Source organism: Microcebus murinus, chromosome 15 (genome assembly GCF_040939455.1).
Source record: "Microcebus murinus isolate Inina chromosome 15, M.murinus_Inina_mat1.0, whole genome shotgun sequence".
Lineage (NCBI taxonomy): Eukaryota > Metazoa > Chordata > Mammalia > Primates > Cheirogaleidae > Microcebus > Microcebus murinus.
Genome location: NC_134118.1, coordinates 54,811,996 through 54,830,093, shown reverse-complemented (window position 1 = coordinate 54,830,093; position 18,098 = coordinate 54,811,996). Strand labels below are relative to the sequence as shown.

Below are 18,098 nucleotides of genomic sequence, written 5' to 3'. Positions count from 1 at the left end.
AGGTACTCAGAAAGCTGAGATGGGAGGATTACTTGAGCCCAGGAGTCCAAGGTTGCAGTGAGCTATGATTACACCACTGCACTCCAACCCTGGGTGACAGAGTTAGACCCTATCTCTTAAAAAAAATTTGAAGTGGAAATAAGGGATAAGAAACATACACTGTCTTTATATGTACCTTGGGTAGAAAAAAGTAGTGAAACTTTTATTTGTATCATTTTAATCTCATACTAGAAAACCTTAAAGTTTAAAAATAACCCTTAATGTGTACTTTTTGAGAGATTTGTATGGTAAAATATTTTAATGTAATTGGTCCTCTTCATCAAAGAAATTAAAATTCCTAATTTTTCCACTGGAGGTTGAACTTTCTAACATGGGTTGACATTTGCACTGAACATAAGACCTTTATGCAGCAGAAAGTGTTGATGATGGGAATAGTAAGGTTACTTTTGAAACATAGGCATTTTGCAGTGCTGTGGATATGGTACTGCCATATCAACTCTTAAAAGATTTCATTCATCAAAATTGAGAAGTCAGGTACCTTAGCGTCCTGGTTTTTTGTTTTTGGCTTTTTAAAAATGTGTGATAAGATCTAATGGTTATTGAATAAACTGTGGGGGGTTTTCTTTTTGCTTTGTGGTTTTTTTTGTTTTGTGGTTTTTTTGAGACAGAGTCTCACTTTGTTGCCCAGGGTAGAGTGAGTGCCATGGCGTCAGCCTAGCTCACAGCAACCTCAATTTCCTGGGCTCAAGTGATCCTTCTGCCTCAGCCTCCTGAGTAGCTGGGACTACAGGCATGCGCCACCATGTCCAGCTAATTTTTTTTGGTATATATATCTAGTTGGTCAATTAATTTCTTTCTATTTTTGGTAGAGACGGGGGTCTCTCTCAGGTTGGTTTCGAACTCCTGACCTTGAGCCATCTGCCCGCCTCGGCCTCCCAGAGAACTAGGATTATAGGTGTGAGCCACCATGCCCGGCCTTGCTTTGAAAACTTGATATGCAGAAGTATTCTTGAAAGTGCCATTGGGAAGAAGAAGGGCTTCCTATTACCCTTAATTTTTATTTTTTTTTGCATGTTTGTAATTTGAAATCCTTTCATTGTAAATGAAAATACAGATGCAGAAAACCATACAGAGCATATGTATAGCTTAATTACCGTAAGGTTAACATCTTTAAAAGTCTTATCCTAAGACTATTTTAAGTTTTCTTACCCAAATTCTGTGGTGTTTTAATTTTATTCCGTTTCTAAGCACATGTATTGTGAATATAGTGAAACATTTTATGGTAGAAGCATAATTCAAGTTTAAAGAACATTTAGAGTTGACTATGTAATAAACTATTAGCTGGGCACAGTGGTGCATACCTGTAGTCCCTAGGCCCAGCTACTCAGGAGGCTGAGGCAGGAGGATCACTTAAGCCCAGGAATTCGAGGCCAGACTAGATGACATACAGAGACCTCTCTATAAAAACAAAAAGTATTTAGTGGGTATTAAAAGATTAAATTTCTGTATTAAAAATAGCAGCTACTGCTGTTCCTCCAATGTGCCAGGAGCTGTTCTAAGCATTTTATATTTCTTTTTTGAGACAGTCTCATTCTTTCACCCCAGGCTAGAGTTGCAGTACTGTCATCATAGCTCACTGCAACCTCAAACTCCTGGGCTCAAGCGATCCTCCTGCCTCAGCCCCCCAAATGGCACGTACCACCATGCCTGGCTTAATTTTATATTAGTAAAGATAGGGTCTCACTCTTGCTTGACTGGTTTCGAACTCCAGAGCTGAAGCAGTCCTCCCCCTTTGGCCTCCCAGAATGCTAGGATTAGAGGCATTAGCCACCACACCCAGCCTGTTCTTAACATTTTTACATGAACTATGCATAGTAATTCATTTTCACAATAGTTGTATAAGAAACTGAGTCAATCTCTAAACAGTTACTGGATAGTGGTTCTTAGTCTACTTTTAAAGCTTTACTCACTATATGAACTATAGATTAGAAAATAGTGTTATCTGGAGTTAATGTTTTTCTCATTCCTATAACTTTAGACTATCAGTGTTAAAATCAAGTGGTCTAAATCCTGTATTTCACTTTTACTACTTTTGTGAATGAATTGGTGATATATGTACTGTTAATTAAGAAGAAAGTTGCAGAGCAGCAGTGTGCAATAGAAATATGTGAGCCATATGTATAATTCTAAAAATTTTAGTTGTCTTAAAGTTATAAAACAGATGAAATCTTTTTTTTTTTGAAAAGGAGGCTTTTATTTTGTAGTTACCTAGTTTCTCTGTGAAAAAACAGATGAAATTAATTTTAATATTTTGAATAGATATTTTAATTTATCTCAATATATCCAAGTGTTACTACAACATATCCTGAATGTAAAAACTTATGGCACAGTTTTCATGGGAGCTAGGTACCAGGTGTAGAGTTTTTTTCTGTTATGAAACAGGATACCTCTTTTCAAAGTAATATAGTAATCTGGTTGGATCCATATGTCAGATAATAAATACTAACACCATCTGATTCTAGCACGTAAATGAAAGCAAAATCTTGGAGGAACACTTCTTAAACCCATTCTAGAAATGTGCCTTTCATTTAGTAAATAAAAAGATTGTTGGTGTCAATTTATTTCAACTTTCTGCATATAACATTCAGCTTTGTAATATTTTCAATGAATTGACTTTGAGGAGTAAATTATTAGAATTTTACAGTATACATTTTTTGAAAAATAAATTTTATTGTGTATATTTGAGGTTTACAGCATGTTACACTATGTATTTTTTAAAAACATCTTTTGTCCAAATCAAGTCCATATTGCATCTTCTTCTAATTTATATTTTTGTAGAGATGGGGTCTCGCTATGTTGCCCAGGCCAGTCTTGAACTGGGCTCAAGTGATCCTGCCTTGGTCCCCAAAGTGCTGGGATGACACCTGTGAGCTACGACACTCGGCCCCATATTGCATCTTCAGACCTGAAAATGAATATAACTTAAAACATTTAAATATTACTTGACTTAGAAAAAATTTATAAGGGGAACAAATTTGATTTTATAGGATATATAATTATTTTGATTAAAATTAAGCCTGCAGAAGTGATACTGTCGAGGAAGCCTTTTTAAATTCCAGCTTTAAACGTTTTAAATGTTATTGCCAAAGCTGCGTACTTTAGTGATGTAACATTCTACTCTTTACAGTATTCAGTATGAGCAAAGTAGTAATGCATTATGCACTTATGCATTAAATATAGTGCATTTACTACATGTAGACCTTGTTAAGGGATATGTAAAAAGTAGGAGTAATGGCTACTTTAGTTTAGATCCTATTAGAACAATCAGAGACTAATTTTGCCTTGAATAAAATGTGCATTTAGCTTAACTATGGCTTAATAGGAGTTGAGATTCCGTAATTTCATTATAATTTATAGATTTAAACCTAAGATTTTGCAGAGAACTTGACTCCTAAATAGTTGTACTGTTATAAGTAAGAAGTGACTCACATTGATATTCCTGAAGTTTGAATGAATGTGATGGTCTGTGTAAGGATTGGTGACATGCCTTTTATTCAGTAGCTTCATTTTTGAGTAAATCTTACAAGCTCTTCAGGTTTGAAAATTACTGGGAAGGTTATAATTGAGATTGATTTATTATGTTTTTGTGAAAAGAAAGATCAACCCAAGTTAAGGAAAAAAATGTGTTTTATGAGAAAAACCATTATCATTTTAACTGTAGAACTAATTTAAAATTTTAGAGTCTGCCCCAAATTCTCCAAGAATTGGAAGCCCATTGAGCCCAAAGAAAAATAGTGAAACAAGTAATCTTCAAGCAATGTCTAGAGGTTTATCTACTAGTTTGCCTGACTTGGACTCAGAACCTTGGATTGAAGTAAAAAAGAGACATCGTCCAGCCCCAGTGAAATTGAAGGTAAGTGAACTGTGATATACCCGGGGTGGAGTGTAAGGTTGGTACATTTTCTATTTGTTGGGTAATTATGTAAAATTTGGAAAAGTTTTAAAAATTGGTATTGTTGTCCTTCAGTAGAAACTTAATAGGTTGCTCTATGAGGAAGATAAGTTATACTGTATCAATTTTTAAAGTTTATCTTTTATTTCTGAACGTGATTTAAGAATTTTTTTTTCTTAGACCTTGGCAGAGTTTAAGAATTTTTGACTTAGTCTTTTTACTTGTGACTAAACCTTAATAATATTTCAGTTTTCTAGAAAGTTGAAAAAAATCTAAAATTTGAGGTTATACTCTTGTTAATTATTTACAAGGTTCTTAGGTCACATATTAGGTTTTATGTATATTTTTAGTTGATTTAATGGACAGAAGGAAAAAAAAAGAGAATTGACTCCTTGGGGATACTCAAGGGAATCAGATGGATATGGTTATAAAAAGGGCAATAGGATAGCCTTTTGGAACTGCTCTGCATTTTTGACTGGTGGTAGATGCACAGACTTACATATGCGATAGAATCACTTGGATCTAGATCACAGGTGAGTACAAGTAAAACTGGGGAAATGTAAGTAAGATTGATTTACATCAGTGTCAGTGTCTTGTTTGTGATATTGTACTATGGTTTTTCAAGATGTTAACATTGGGGGAACCAGGATACATGAAATCTACAACTGTATATGAATGTATAATTATCTCAAGATGTTTACTAAAAATAAACTTGGAAAGAGTGCTGTTCAAATGATTCAAATATTGAAAGTAAACTTTATATAAGGAAAATGTAACTAAAAGTATTGGACATAGGTGTGGGAAGGATGAAGAATAATATAATTTTGAAGACTTTTATGAACAGGGCTCTTTATGCCTGAGATCAAACCATGAAGAAAGAAAGCATGAAGGATTTAAAAGTGGTTCTCCATTGGAGAGGACAGGGAATATTGAGATTTTTGCCTCCTCAGAGAACATTTGGCAATGTGGAAAGACATTTTTGGTTGTTACAACTAAGAGAGTGCTACTGTAGATATCTAGTGGGTGGAGGCCAGGAATGCTGGCCATCCTGCAGTGCACAGGACAACCCTCCCTCTCCCCAAACACAACAAAGAAGTATCAAATCCAAAAAGTCAAGAAGTGCCAAATTTGATAAACCCTGATCAAAGATAATTTGCTAATTAGCAAAGGTAGTTGGACATAGCATACTTAAGTGTTACCACATGAGATTTCTTGCCCCTCAGGATGCATTTTAAAAGCCTAAAATGCCAGTTTCAAAAACAAGAATTTCTAAAGATCCTAAATAATTTTTACGATTTTGTCATTGTACCGCTGGTCAACTAAAAAGGATAATGACTTAGAGTCAATGACAAAAATTTGTAACATATCTTTTCTGAGATTTACCTTTTCACCTCCACATTTAAAATCTCCATATTTTAACATAGCTTTTTCAGTGCTATGTAAAAGAATAATTCATCTTAAAATTGATGCTATCTTCTATTTGATGAAATAAAGCTTTTGAAAGGGTAAGTATTGCAGAAGGATTGTACTGTGGACCAGAAAATTGATGATGCTGTCTGGTTTTAAAAGTTTAATGAGAACTGTATAGAGTCTAGGACCTTTCAGTTTTATAACCAAAGAATGCCAGTATATCTGAAATGCGCAGTGTTCTGATGCTACAGAATGAGGATCTGGCCTGGAAGAAACATGGCTGTAGGTTCTGGAGGCCTAGATATTTCAGAGATATCTGGAGGTAGGTTAGTTTACTGACAAACAGTATCAATGTACTTTTAAAAAATTATCATTTTAAAAAACATTCTACAGTGAGTATAGAAATCTTGGTTGGATATCATTTTTCTGCAGAATTCTAAAAGCATTTTTCTATTGTCTTAGTTTTAGTTTTTCTCTTGTGAAATTCAGTCCCTGCAGATTCTTAGTATCAAGTGCCTTTTTTTTCTTTCAAAGATTTTAAGGTGTTTTCTTTGTCCTTATTCTTGAAATTTCAAGATGATATGCTTTGGAGGTCTATTTTTATTTATTGTGCTAAATATTCATGTCCTTCATTTGGGGGAGACTAATTTTTTTTTTTTTTTTTTTTTTAACTTTCTGGTGTTCCTTTTCATCTGATGTTGGACTTCCTTGATCATCTCACTACTGTTGTTCTGGATTTGCAGGTTTAAAAAAGTTCTCTTTGGATACTGTCATTATTTCCTTCCATTTTATTTGTTTATTGAAATATTTCTGTTTTAGAATGTTGTTTATTCCTTGATTTCTGGTGATTTTTGGTTGATGGTTCATAATAGTATTAGTAAATTGGTATAGCTTTCTTTTGTGACCTTGTAGATCTGTTCATCCAGAGGGCCATTTTGTTAGATGTGAAGTATGTTTGCACACTCTGGGTAAGTGAAAGGTCCTGTTGGCTTGGACTTCTAGACCTACTCAGAGAACAGGCACACTGTCTCTGGATCCACAATAGCTAAAATAAGGAGTACTTTTCTCTGAGAGGTAGAATTTCTTAGTGTATTTCATTCATTGGTGAAATTACCTTTTCTTTCCTGCCCCCCAACTCTGTTTTAGAGATTCAGAATAATACAGGGGTGTATATAATCTCTCTGTAAGCCTAACACCTAAAACATGAGCCCTCCCTTAGCAATCTTTTACTTCATTTAGAAAGCAGTTCTTGCACTTTGGTTGGGAGGAGATTTTTTTGGCTTATTTCAGATAAAGGGATTGGGTTGACTGTTCTAGCTGTGTCCTGTACTTGATTTTCTAAATACCTATTTTGATTACTGTCTTATAGTCCATTCCTGCTCTTTGTAGCTGCCATCTCAAAGCTTTCTAGGGCCTTACTGTGGCTATTGCCTTTTGCTTCCCCATCAGCCTTTCTTATTCTTTTTTTTTTTTTTTTTTTTTTTTGAGTCAGAGTCTCACTCTGTTGTTGGGGCTAGAGTGCGGTGGCATTGGCTTTGCTCACAGCAACTTCAAACTCCTGGGCTCAAGTGATCCTCCTGCCTCAGTCTCCTGAGTAGCTGGGAATATATAGGTAGTTCTACCATGCCCAGCTAATTTTTTCTATTTTTAGTAGAGATGGGGTCACACTCTTGCTCAGGCTGGTCTTGAACTCCTGACCTCCAGAACGATTCGCCCACTTTGGCCTCCCAGAGTGCTAGGATTACAGGTGTGAGCCACTGCGCCCAGCCCTTATCAGCCTCTCTTTGTGTCAGTTCTAGTTGGCTGTTTCCTCTGCTTTGGTTATTAATACAGTCTCATTGACTTTCTGCTTTTAAGAAAGTCATAAAAGTTTCTGATCTTCTGATAGTAATATATGTTTTTTTTTTTTTTTTTTTTTTTTTTTTGAGACAGAGTCTCACTTTATTGCCCAGGCTAGAGTGAGTGCCATGGCGTCAGTCTAGCTCACAGCAACCTCAAACTCCTGGCTCAAGCAATCCTCCTGCCTCAGCCTCCCAAGTAGCTGGGACTACAGGCATTCGCCACCATGCCCGGCTAATTTTTTGTATATATATATTAGTTGGCCAATTAATTTCTTTCTATTTATAGTAGAGACGGGGTCTCGCTGTTGCTCAGGCTGGTTTCGAACTCCTGACCTCGAGCAATCCGCCCGCCTCGGCCTCCCAGAGAGCTAGGATTACAGGCGTGAGCCACCGCGCCCGGCCTAGTAATATATGTTTTCAGTGTTGATGTGTATTTATTCTTTTCATTACTATGTATTAGTATTGCACATAAGCATGCATAGTCATCTCCCACCCAAAATCTTGTTTCTTCTTCAGAAATTACAAAAAAATTTGAGGTTTGAAAAAGAGATTTAAATATCAAGTAAAAAGTAAATGTTCTGTCCAGGTTTTACTGTTATTAACAGTTTAGTGTTTATTCTCTGAGACATATTTTATGTATCTGCAAAAGTGAAGATTATAGTTTTTAAGAGTATATTCAGTGTTTTAAAAAACATATATTCACAGTGTTTTACGACTTGTCTTCTTTTAGCAAAAACATCATAGGCAGCCTTCCATTTACTAGAATATTAGCTCCATTAGGGCAGAGTTGTTGTTAAATTTGTTGCTGTATACCTCTGTCTACAACAGTGCCTGGATTAGCAGAAGCACCCAGAGGATTGTCAACTGACTGACTGGGTCTACATGAATAGAAATTATGGAAGGGAGGAATTATTTTGTACTACATATAGGAGAATATGAACTGAAGGATAAAGCTAGGTCAGAGGATGGCAAGTAAAGGTGACAGCAAGGAGAAATTATTTCATTGTGCTGGCAGTTTAGAGTAGAATAAATGTTAGAGGATCTAGGATCTAAAAGCTTAGACATGTTATATAAGCCAGTAGCTATTTTAAGTTCTAGAGGAGAGGTGGAAATTTAAAAATTCAGTGAGTTTTAGGGATAATTTGACATGAAAACTGGGCCAAATACAATGGGAATGAGAATGGGGCAGAGAGATTTACCTAAGAAACTAAGGTATTATCATTGTGAGGTAAAAAGAGTTCAGACTAGGAAACATCATTGACTCTGAAAATCAGAAGATCTTAGTTCTAGTCTTAATCCTGAAATCATAGGCAAATTTCCCATCTCTAGGCCTAGGCCTTTGTTTTCTCATCAGTAAAATGAGTCATTGTGATATAGTGGATGATCTGAAGACCATTCTGACTCTAAAGGAGTCTTTAATCCTTCCTTTATTCAGCTTTGTGTTTTTCTTTAGTCTTAAATTTAGCTTGGTCTTTGGCAATTACTTTATAATTACTGGGCCAGAATAATACTGGCTTGATTGTCTTTTACAGTTTGTCTGCTAAACTAGTTATTCAGCGTACAAGCTTGATATTGCTTACTTGTAACACTGTTATATGACATTTATTTTGAAAATGATAGACAAGTTTTTATATAAAATACCAATTTCTTCTTTCAGGAATCAGTGCCTGTACCTGAAGAAGCATCAAATCAGCTATGTCCTTCAGAAGAACCAGAACAAGAAGAACTTGACTTTTTATTTGATGAGGAGATGGAACAAATAGAAGGACGAAAAAACACATTTACCGATTGGTCTGATAATGATTCAGATTATGAAATTGATGACCAAGATTTAAACAAGATTTTGATTGTGACTCAGACACCACCTTATATGAGAAAACATCCTGGAGGAGATCGAACAGGCAACCATGTGTCTCGGGCAAAAATTACATCTGAACTTGCTAAAGTTATCAATGATGGCTTATATTATTATGAACAGGATCTGTGGATGGAAGAAGATGAAAACAAACACACAGCCATAAAGGTAATTGTTTTTGGCTAATATCTTTCTGCTGATGCTTTGTTTTGATTGTATATTGCTGCTTATCTTTAAACTTGACTTTATTTTATGAACTTTTGAATATAAATATGTTGTATTTAATTTGAAAAATTCTTGGAAATATATTTGATAGTCACCACCTGAGTGAGGAACTGTTTTATTTCATGAAAATATCAGTGTAATTACAAAAAAAAATTAGCACTCACTAACTAAAACTCTTGCTTTTTTCAGGTGAAATTAATAAGAAGGCCCTTTTTCATATGAAGAAATAAAAACTGAAGTTATTATGGACAGGCTTAATTTATATGCTCATTCCTTACCTGGCTATCATCCCAGCTATATATTATAAGCCAGTGGCGTTAGAGAGGACCTACTTTTGTTACTCCCTTCTATTTCCCTCAGTTTGTGCTACATGCTCTAAGGTAGTGGAAGTGGTTTTGTACAAACTATAGAAGACTAAACTGGTTGATTGTCTTTCCTTGTCCAGTTATTACTGTGGTGCTAGGGATGCTTTTTGAAACCTTGTTCCAATTTTTTATTCTTACATTTCACCCCAGATCCTGGTCTCTATCCCTGTTATTAAGGTAAAATATGAGAGAGCCAGAGTACTTTACTTGCTAATAACTACATTCCTTTGCTATGAGTTATAATGGTACAGGTAGGGATAAAAAGGGATCTTTTTCTGTCATTAAATTGTCAGAAAAGCCCTAAAGGTTAAATATTTGTTTGGGGGATAGAATAATGAGAGAAATTTATATAACATTGTATGCCAAATAGGTAAGCTATCTTGGTCAGAAATAGTTACAATTGTAGAAAGAAAAGCTGGCTAGGAAGTGGTTGATTAAAGGGACTGCCTGTCCATGGGTTCATATCATCAGCAACAAGTGTGCTTGCTTTCTTAGCTTCTCCTATCTTTCTTCCTGGGATTTCCATTACTGCTTTCAGCCTCTTACCTTTTCTAGCTACTGCCTTCTTGGGGAATCTGCCTCAGGCTTTGATAGCTGGTTTGTTAAGTGACTTAGAGCCTGAGTAGTTCTCCACCTATGGGAAAGGAAGTGTGCTTTTATAAAGCTCTTCAGTTGAAAGTCTTTCCTTGTATAAGCAGTTATTTTATTTGTAATACTTAGGTTCTATAAGTAATATCTATCTTAAATCCTTTTTGGAACAGATACAAATAAATTTTACTAATAATTGGTTAAAATTGTACTCTCCCCATTCTCTATCCCTCTACCCAACTTTGTTTTTCACCATAGCATATATCACCGTCTGCCATTCTATATATTTCATTTACTTTTTTTCTGTTTGAGCACATGGTTATACGATCCTTGAGGACAGAGTGTTTTTTGTCTGTTTGGTGTTCTGTCGTATCTCTAGTAGTAGAACAGTTAGATCCTAGCACAAAGAAGTGCTCAATTAATAGTTGTTAAAGTAGATAGATAAATGGATTAAACATTATATACTGACCAAAGGAACCTAACTACTATGTATAATATTGGTTCTTGGGAAAATGTTTTCAGGGATTTAAATAACAAACTTTTATAAGCCAACATGAAAAACATAGGCCATTTGTAGGTGATTATTTATTTCCTTTAACTAAAATGTAGACCACTAATTAAAAGCCATGTATTGAATTATTTAGGCATGTGCTGGCCTTATCCATTAAATATTTTTTTAATTTTTTAAATTTAATAATTTTATACTTTTATTTTTTAATTTATAATTTAAAAAGTTTCTCAAATGATTTTTTTTTAACTTTATTAATGGGGTTACATTATAATCCCTTATAGTGACAAATCATGTCATATAGGACACACTGTTTTCTGTGAGAGTCCACAGAGGCATTATTCTATCACCAATTACATAAGGTATGGCATTATTACAGTGGGATTTACAGTTTATAATAGTTTATTCAAAAGTTATCAGATCTGTGCAATTATGAAAAAGCAGTAACTCTAATAAGTGAAAAATCCACAAAGTAACTAATGCTTTGAATATTGGAATGCTAATAATACTACTGTGTTTTTTATTTTTAAACCTTGAATTGGAGGATGTACTTTTCTTGGACAGAACAGGAAGTTGATTCCTTCCTTTGCACTATTTTTTGTCAGAGTAAAGAAAGAAATTTAGGGATGGTCTTCAGTTCTATAATGGTGGCTAGAAAATGGGTTCGTGGGGTTAAGATATTATACACTTGCACACAGACAAAAAATATGGAACGCTTCACAAATTTGCATGTCATCTTTGTGCAGGGGCCATGCTAATCTCTGTATTGTTACAGTTTTAGTATATGTGCTGCCAAAGCGAGCATCAAATGATCTTTTTTTTTTTTTTTTTTTTTTTTTAAGATATAGTCTCACTTTGTTGCCCGGGCTAGAGTACCATTGCATCAACCTTAGCTCATAGCAACCTCAAACTCCTGGGCTTAAGTGATCCTCCTGTTTCAGCCTCCCAAGTAGCTGGGACTATAGGCACATGCAACCATTCCCAGCTAATTGTTTCTCTTTTGAGTAGATACAGGGTCTCACTCTTGCTCAGACTGGTCTCCTAAACTCAAGCAGTCCTCCCACCACAGACTCCTAGAGTACTAGGATTACAGACGTGAGCCGCCACTCCTGGCTTCCATTAAATATTAATTGGGGGAAGTAATCTTGGCTATATAACCTTAAGCACTATGAGAATATATATATGCAGATATGTCTTATTTTGGCCTGATTCTTATGTACATTCTCATCATTTAACTCATTCTCCTTGGTTCTAATTCTGAGCTCAACATGTAATTGCTAATTAGACTTGTATTTTTCCTGTGGGTCTGCTTAAGGGAGAGAAATCAGTTATTTAACATATGTTCATTGGATGCCTACTATGTGCCAGACATTGTGCTAGGCCCTCCCATATAGTGAAAAGATAACAAATAGGGTCTGATAACAAATAAAGTAAACTGACAATAAGTACTTAATCACAAGTTATAATAAATGTTCTAAGAGAGAAGAACAGAATGCTATTAGATTGGGTGCTAAAGGAAGGCCCCTGAGAAGGTCACAGTTATAGTGAAATCTGAAGTGGGAGTAGGGATTAACCACACAAAGAAAAAGGAAACAGTATTCCAGGAAGAGGGAACAGAACGTATCAAGGATCTGAGTTGGGAAAGAATTTGTCATATTTAAGGAAATGAAAAGATGGTCCATTGTATTGAAAAGTCCATTGTAAATGAAAAGATGTCCATATAATATTATATAAGAGGATAATTACAGTTATATAGGCAGGCAGAAGTCATACAAGAATTTGTGGGCCATGTTAAATAGTGTGGTACACTTTTTAATTATTTTTTTTTTTTTGAGACAGAGTCTCACTCTGTTACTCAGGCTAGAGTGAGTGCCATGGCGTCAGCCTAGCTCACAGCAACCTCAAACCCCTGGGCTCAAGCAATCCTGCTGACTCAGCTTCCCGAGTAGCTGGGACTACAGGCATGCGCCACCATGCCCGGCTAATTTTTTCTATACATAGTTGGCCAATTAATTTCTTTCTATTTATAGTAGAGACGGAGTCTCACTCAGGCTGGTTTCGAACTCCTGACCTCGAGCAATCCACCCACCTCGGCCTCCCAGAGTGCTACAATTATAGGCGTGAGCCACTGCGCCAGGCCAAATAGTTCGGTACTTATCTGAAGTTCAAATACACTGCCTTAGAGTTATACACAGGCAGTGTGACATGATGTAATTTTTATTTTAGAACACTCTGGTGTCCTTGCTATGACAGAGAATGGATTGTATAAGGGCAAGAGTGGGCAGAAGAAGTCCAATTAAAAGGCTGTTCATCTAGGAGATGGATGTTGGTGGCCTAAGGCTAAATGGTGGCAGAAGAGATTAGAAATGAGAAAACCCAGATCTGAACTCTGAGGAATGATCATATAGGAGTTATATAGGAAAGGGTGGTGTTATAGAAGCCAAAAACTGGCTCTTAGAGAAGAGAATAATCAGGTGTGCCAGAAATTGGACAGGTTGAATTAGATAGAAATTAAAAGTGTGCCAAATTGATAGGGCAGTTTGGTGGTAATTTTTGACCTCTGCAAGTTTGGTGGATACAGAGGCTCTGTTGAACTGGACCATAGAGTGAGTACAAGGTTTTCTGTTTCTGGCATGTCGGGGGGTCTCGCTCTTGCTCAGGATGGTTTCGAACTCCTGACCTTGAGCAATCCGCCCGACTCGGCCTCCCAGAGTGCTAGGATCACAGGCGTAAGCCCCTGCACCCAGCCTATTCTGGCATGTCTTTACTGCTGAAGACAACTAAAATGGCCAGCTAATAGATGAGAAACATCTACTTAAAATCTTTGAATACCTGCTGGGTAAGTTGTTATCACGATAAAACTATAGAGAAGTAAAGTACTGAAATGAATACTGAAGACCATTGTGGAATGGGGAGTTTGAGGAGTTAAGCTTTTCAGAAGCCACCCAAAACAGGATTAAAAGACACAAACACAGGGACCAAAGTTGGGGGTTCCATAGGAGTCCTTTTTTCACTAAATTGGTACCCCAAAGCAGTGCATTCTCAGTGAAAGAGAACTTAACTTGTTTCCTACCTACTTCCCTAGGGTACTACAAAGGATATGTCCCTGGTTTCGCTAAGCAAAGTATTTAGGAAAAAATTAGAAGTTGTATTTCTAACAAGTACAACGAACACTATTTGGGTGATGGGCACACTTACAGCCATGACTCAAACATTACAAAAGTGATCCATGTAACCAAAAGCATTTGTACTCCCTTAGTATTTTGAAGTAATAAAAAATATACTGTTTAATAAAAAATATAGTGTTTGATGAAAAAATGTTGTATCCATGCAACCCAAATTTACACTACTAAAGTAACCACTAGCTGTAAATTTAAAGTGATGGTTACCTTTCAGTTTCAAAGACACCTAGCATTTGCAAATGTAGATTGTTCATGAAGATATTCACCTGTATCCTAGATCTCAAAATATTTACTCAACTTACAAGAAAAGCAAGCAGCTCACAAAGTTAATTATCAGAGAAATGAGGGTACTGCATATGAACAAAAGTATAGCAGAAACATACCTTAAAATAATTATGTAGTGAAATTATTAAACAGAATATGGAGTAAACTATGTTTATTTACTATGTTTAAGGAAATAAAAATATGTGCAGAAAAAAAGAAATTCTAAAGAATAAGCATAGAAATTCTGGAAGTAAAAACAATTATGATTGAAATTAAGAATTGAACCAATTGAAGGGATTAATAGATTAGACAGAAATAGTGAATTGGAAAACTATTCACAAGAAATTGCTTAAAAATTACCACAGAGAGGCAAAGAGATAGAATATATGGAAAGAGTATACTGAACGATGTTCTACAGAGTCTTTGCTATTGTTTAGTAAGTTTCAAATCAAGTTGCATAATTTAATATCTAGTAGATTTTATTATAAAGCCTTTTAGTTTTAGGCCGGGTGTGGTGGCTCACGCCTGTAATCCTAGCACTTTGGGAGGCCGAGGCGGGCGGATTGCTCAAGGTCAGGAGTTCGAAACCAGCCTGAGCGAGACCCCGTCTCTACCAAAAATAGAAATAAATTAATTGACCAACTAAAAATATATATACAAAAAATTAGCCGGGCATGGTGGCGCATGCCTGTAGTCCCAGCTACTCGGGAGGCTGAGGCAGGAGGATCGCTGAGCCCCGGAGATTGAGGTTGCTGTGAGCCAGGCTGACGCCACGGCACTCACTCTAGCCTGGGCAACAAAGTGAGACTCTGTCTCAAAAAAAAAAAAAAAAGCCTTTTAGTTTTGAAATAAAAAGGTAAGCAAGGTACTTGGAATATAGAGTGATAGAGAAGGTCTAAAATACACATTTATAGTCAGAGTTCCAGAAGGAGAGGAGAGTGAATGGGGCAAAGTCAGTATTTTTTACAGGTAATAACTAGTACCTTTTTGGAACTGAGGAGAGATACCAGAGTTGAGCAGCTGAGGAAAAAAAAGACAAATTACTTTCAAAAAAAGAAGGATCACTAGACAGCTGACAGCCAACTTCCCAACGGTAACCAGATGAAGCCAATAGACAATGGAATGATAGCTTTAATGTGCCAAGGGAAAATAACTATAAGCCTATAATTGTATGCCTTGCAAAAATATCTTTCAAGTGAGAGGGTAGAATCTGAGAAATCACCACCAGCAGCACCTCATTAAAGGAAGTCCCAATGGTAGAATGAAAGTGATTTTAGATACCAGAATATAGAAAAGACTATAGATAATAGCAATTTCTTATACTAATAGCACAAGGGACAAAAGAAAAAATAAACATTGGACATTATCAAAATTTTAAGATTTTGTATTTCAAAGGATACCACACAGAAAGTGAAAAGGCGGTGTGCAGATGTTCCTCAACTTACGATGGGGTTACATACCAGTAAACCTATCATTAAGTTGAAAGTATCAAAGTATCATTAAGGTGAAAATGCATTTAATATAACTAGCCTGCCAAACGGAATAGCTCAGTGTAGCCTACCTTAAATGTACTCAGAACACTTACATTTGCCTTTAGTTGGGCAAAATCATCTGACACAAACCATATTTTATAATAAAGTGTTGAATATCTTGCATAATTTATTGAATACTGTATTAAATGTGAAAAACAGAATGGCTCACTGCCACTACCCTGCATTACAATGGAGTATCGTACTGTATATTGCTAGCTCAGGAGAAGATCAAAATTCAAAATTTGAAGTATGGTTTCTACTAAATGCCTATCGCTTTCACACCATTATAAAACTGAAAAACCATAAATCAAACTATCATAAGTCAGGGCCCGTTTGTACATAAAATGCAATACAATTTATGTTAGTATCCACATAGTTATAAATCTAACAAAATATGTGCACAGTCTATATGAGAATACTATAAAACCCTGAAGAAAGAACTAAATAAATGGAGAAATATTCCATTTTCATAGATAGGAAGGCTCAATAATGTCAATGTGTGAGTTCTTCCAAACATGATCCATAGATTCAATACTATCTCAATCAAAATCCCAGCAAGTTATTTTGTGGGTATCTGGAGAGAGAAAAAAAAGAAAACCCACAATAGCTAACACAATATTAATAGAGAAGAACGAAGTTGGAGGACTTACACTACCCAACTTCAAAACTTACTATAAAGCAACGATAGAGAGCCCAGAAATAGACCCACGTAAATACAGTCAACTGATCTTTGATGAAGGAACAAAGGCAATACAATAGAATAAACATAGTCTTTTTAACAGATGATACTGGACTGAGATAGCCACGTATAAAATAACCTGGATACAGACTTAAACCCTTCACAAAAATTAAAGTGGGTCATAGAACTAAATGTAAAACATAAAACTCCTAAAAGATGACCCAGGAGAAAATCTAGGTGACCTTGAGCTTGGCTTGGCTGGACTTTCAGATACAGCACCAAAGCACAATCAATGAAAAATAATTGATAAGCTGGACTTCATCAAAATTAAAAACTTCTGCTCCATGAGAAATACTGTCAAGAGAATGAGGAGACAAACGAGTGAGTGGAAGAAAATATTTGCAAAAGACAAATCTGATGAAGGACTACTATCCAAAATATACAAAAAACCCCGTAAAACTCAACAAGAAAACAAGCCAATTAAAAAATTGTCAATTATGGCCGGCAGTGGTGGCTCAGGTCTGTAATCCTAGCACTCTGGGAGGCCAAGGTGGGTGGATTGCTCGAGGTCAGGAGTTCAAAACCAGCCTGAGCAAGAGTGAGACCCTATCTCTACTATAAATAAAAAGAAATTAGCTGGACAACTAAGAATATATAGAAAAAAAATTAGCCAGGCATGGTGGCACATGCCTGTAGTCCCAGCCACTCGGGAGGCCGAGGCAGTAGGATTGCTTGAGCCCAGGAGTTAGAGGTTGCTGTGAGCTAGGCTGGCGCGATGGCACTCACTCTAGCCTGGGCAACAAAGCAAGACTCTTAAAAAAAAAAAATTGTCAATTAAAAAATGGGTCAAAAATACCTGAACTGGGGGGAGGGGAGCATGGGCAATATAAGTAACCTTAACACTTGTACCCCCATAATACACTAAAATAATAATAAAAAAATACCTCAACTGACACTTCACCAAAGAGGATAAATAGGCCGGGCGCTGTGGCTCACGCCTGTAATCCTAGCTCTTGGGAGGCCGAGGCGGGCGGATTGCTCAAGGTCAGGAGTTCAAAACCAGCCTGAGCAAGAGCGAGACCTCGTCTCTACTAAAAATAGAAAGAAATTAATTGGCCAACTGATATATATATATAAAAAAAATTAGCCGGGCATGGTGGCTCATGCCTGTAGTCCCAGCTACTCGGGAGGCTGAGGCAGAAGGATTGCTCGAGCCCAGGAGTTTGAGGTTGCTGTGAGCTAGGCTGACGCCACGGCACTCACTCTAGCCTGGGCAACAAAGTGAGACTCTGTCTCAAAAAAAAAAAAAAAAAAAAAGAGGATAAATAGGTGGCAAGCATATGAAAAGATGCTCAGCATATTTTGCTAGGGAGTTGCAAGTCAAAACAACAATGAGATATCACTACATACCTATTAGGAGGTCCAGAGTCCAAAACAATGACAATACCAAATGTTTGGAAGGATGTGGGGAAATAGGAACTCTCGTTCATTGTTGGTGGGAATGCATACTGGTACAGCCACTTTGGAAGGCAGTTTGACAGTTTCTTACAGAGCTAAACATACTCTACTAAATGATCCAGCAAATTAAAACAGTTGAAATTTATAGCCATACAATAATCTGTACATGGGTATTTTTAGCAGCTTTATCCCTGATTGCCAAAACTTGGAAGAAACCAAGATGTTTCTCAGTAGGTGAA

At 36.3% G+C, this 18,098-nt stretch overlaps 1 protein-coding gene and 1 non-coding gene across 11 annotated transcripts in view; one reads left to right on the top strand and one right to left on the bottom strand.

The window, feature by feature from the left end:
• The window catches only part of LARP1B (La ribonucleoprotein 1B), a 121,430-nt gene that overhangs the window by 39,198 nt on the left and 64,134 nt on the right, over nucleotides 1–18,098 (top strand). For 9 of the 10 annotated variants that reach the window (XR_012923254.1, XR_001160830.3, XM_012791079.3 and 6 more), the window contains 2 exons: nucleotides 3,741–3,913; nucleotides 8,861–9,226. Coding sequence is in view for 8 of the 10 variants with exons in the window: in XM_012791079.3 (XP_012646533.1) it covers nucleotides 3,741–3,913; nucleotides 8,861–9,226 (539 nt within the window). In the remaining 2 variants the exon portion in view is untranslated. Of the gene's footprint in view, nucleotides 1–3,740; nucleotides 3,914–8,860; nucleotides 9,227–9,472; nucleotides 17,728–18,098 lie in introns of those variants that run through there. The other variant, XM_012791083.3, reaches the window with a different exon arrangement.
• Nucleotides 11,446–11,549, bottom strand: LOC142876763 (U6 spliceosomal RNA). Its single transcript, XR_012923581.1, has one exon. It is a non-coding gene; the product is annotated as a U6 spliceosomal RNA (small nuclear RNA).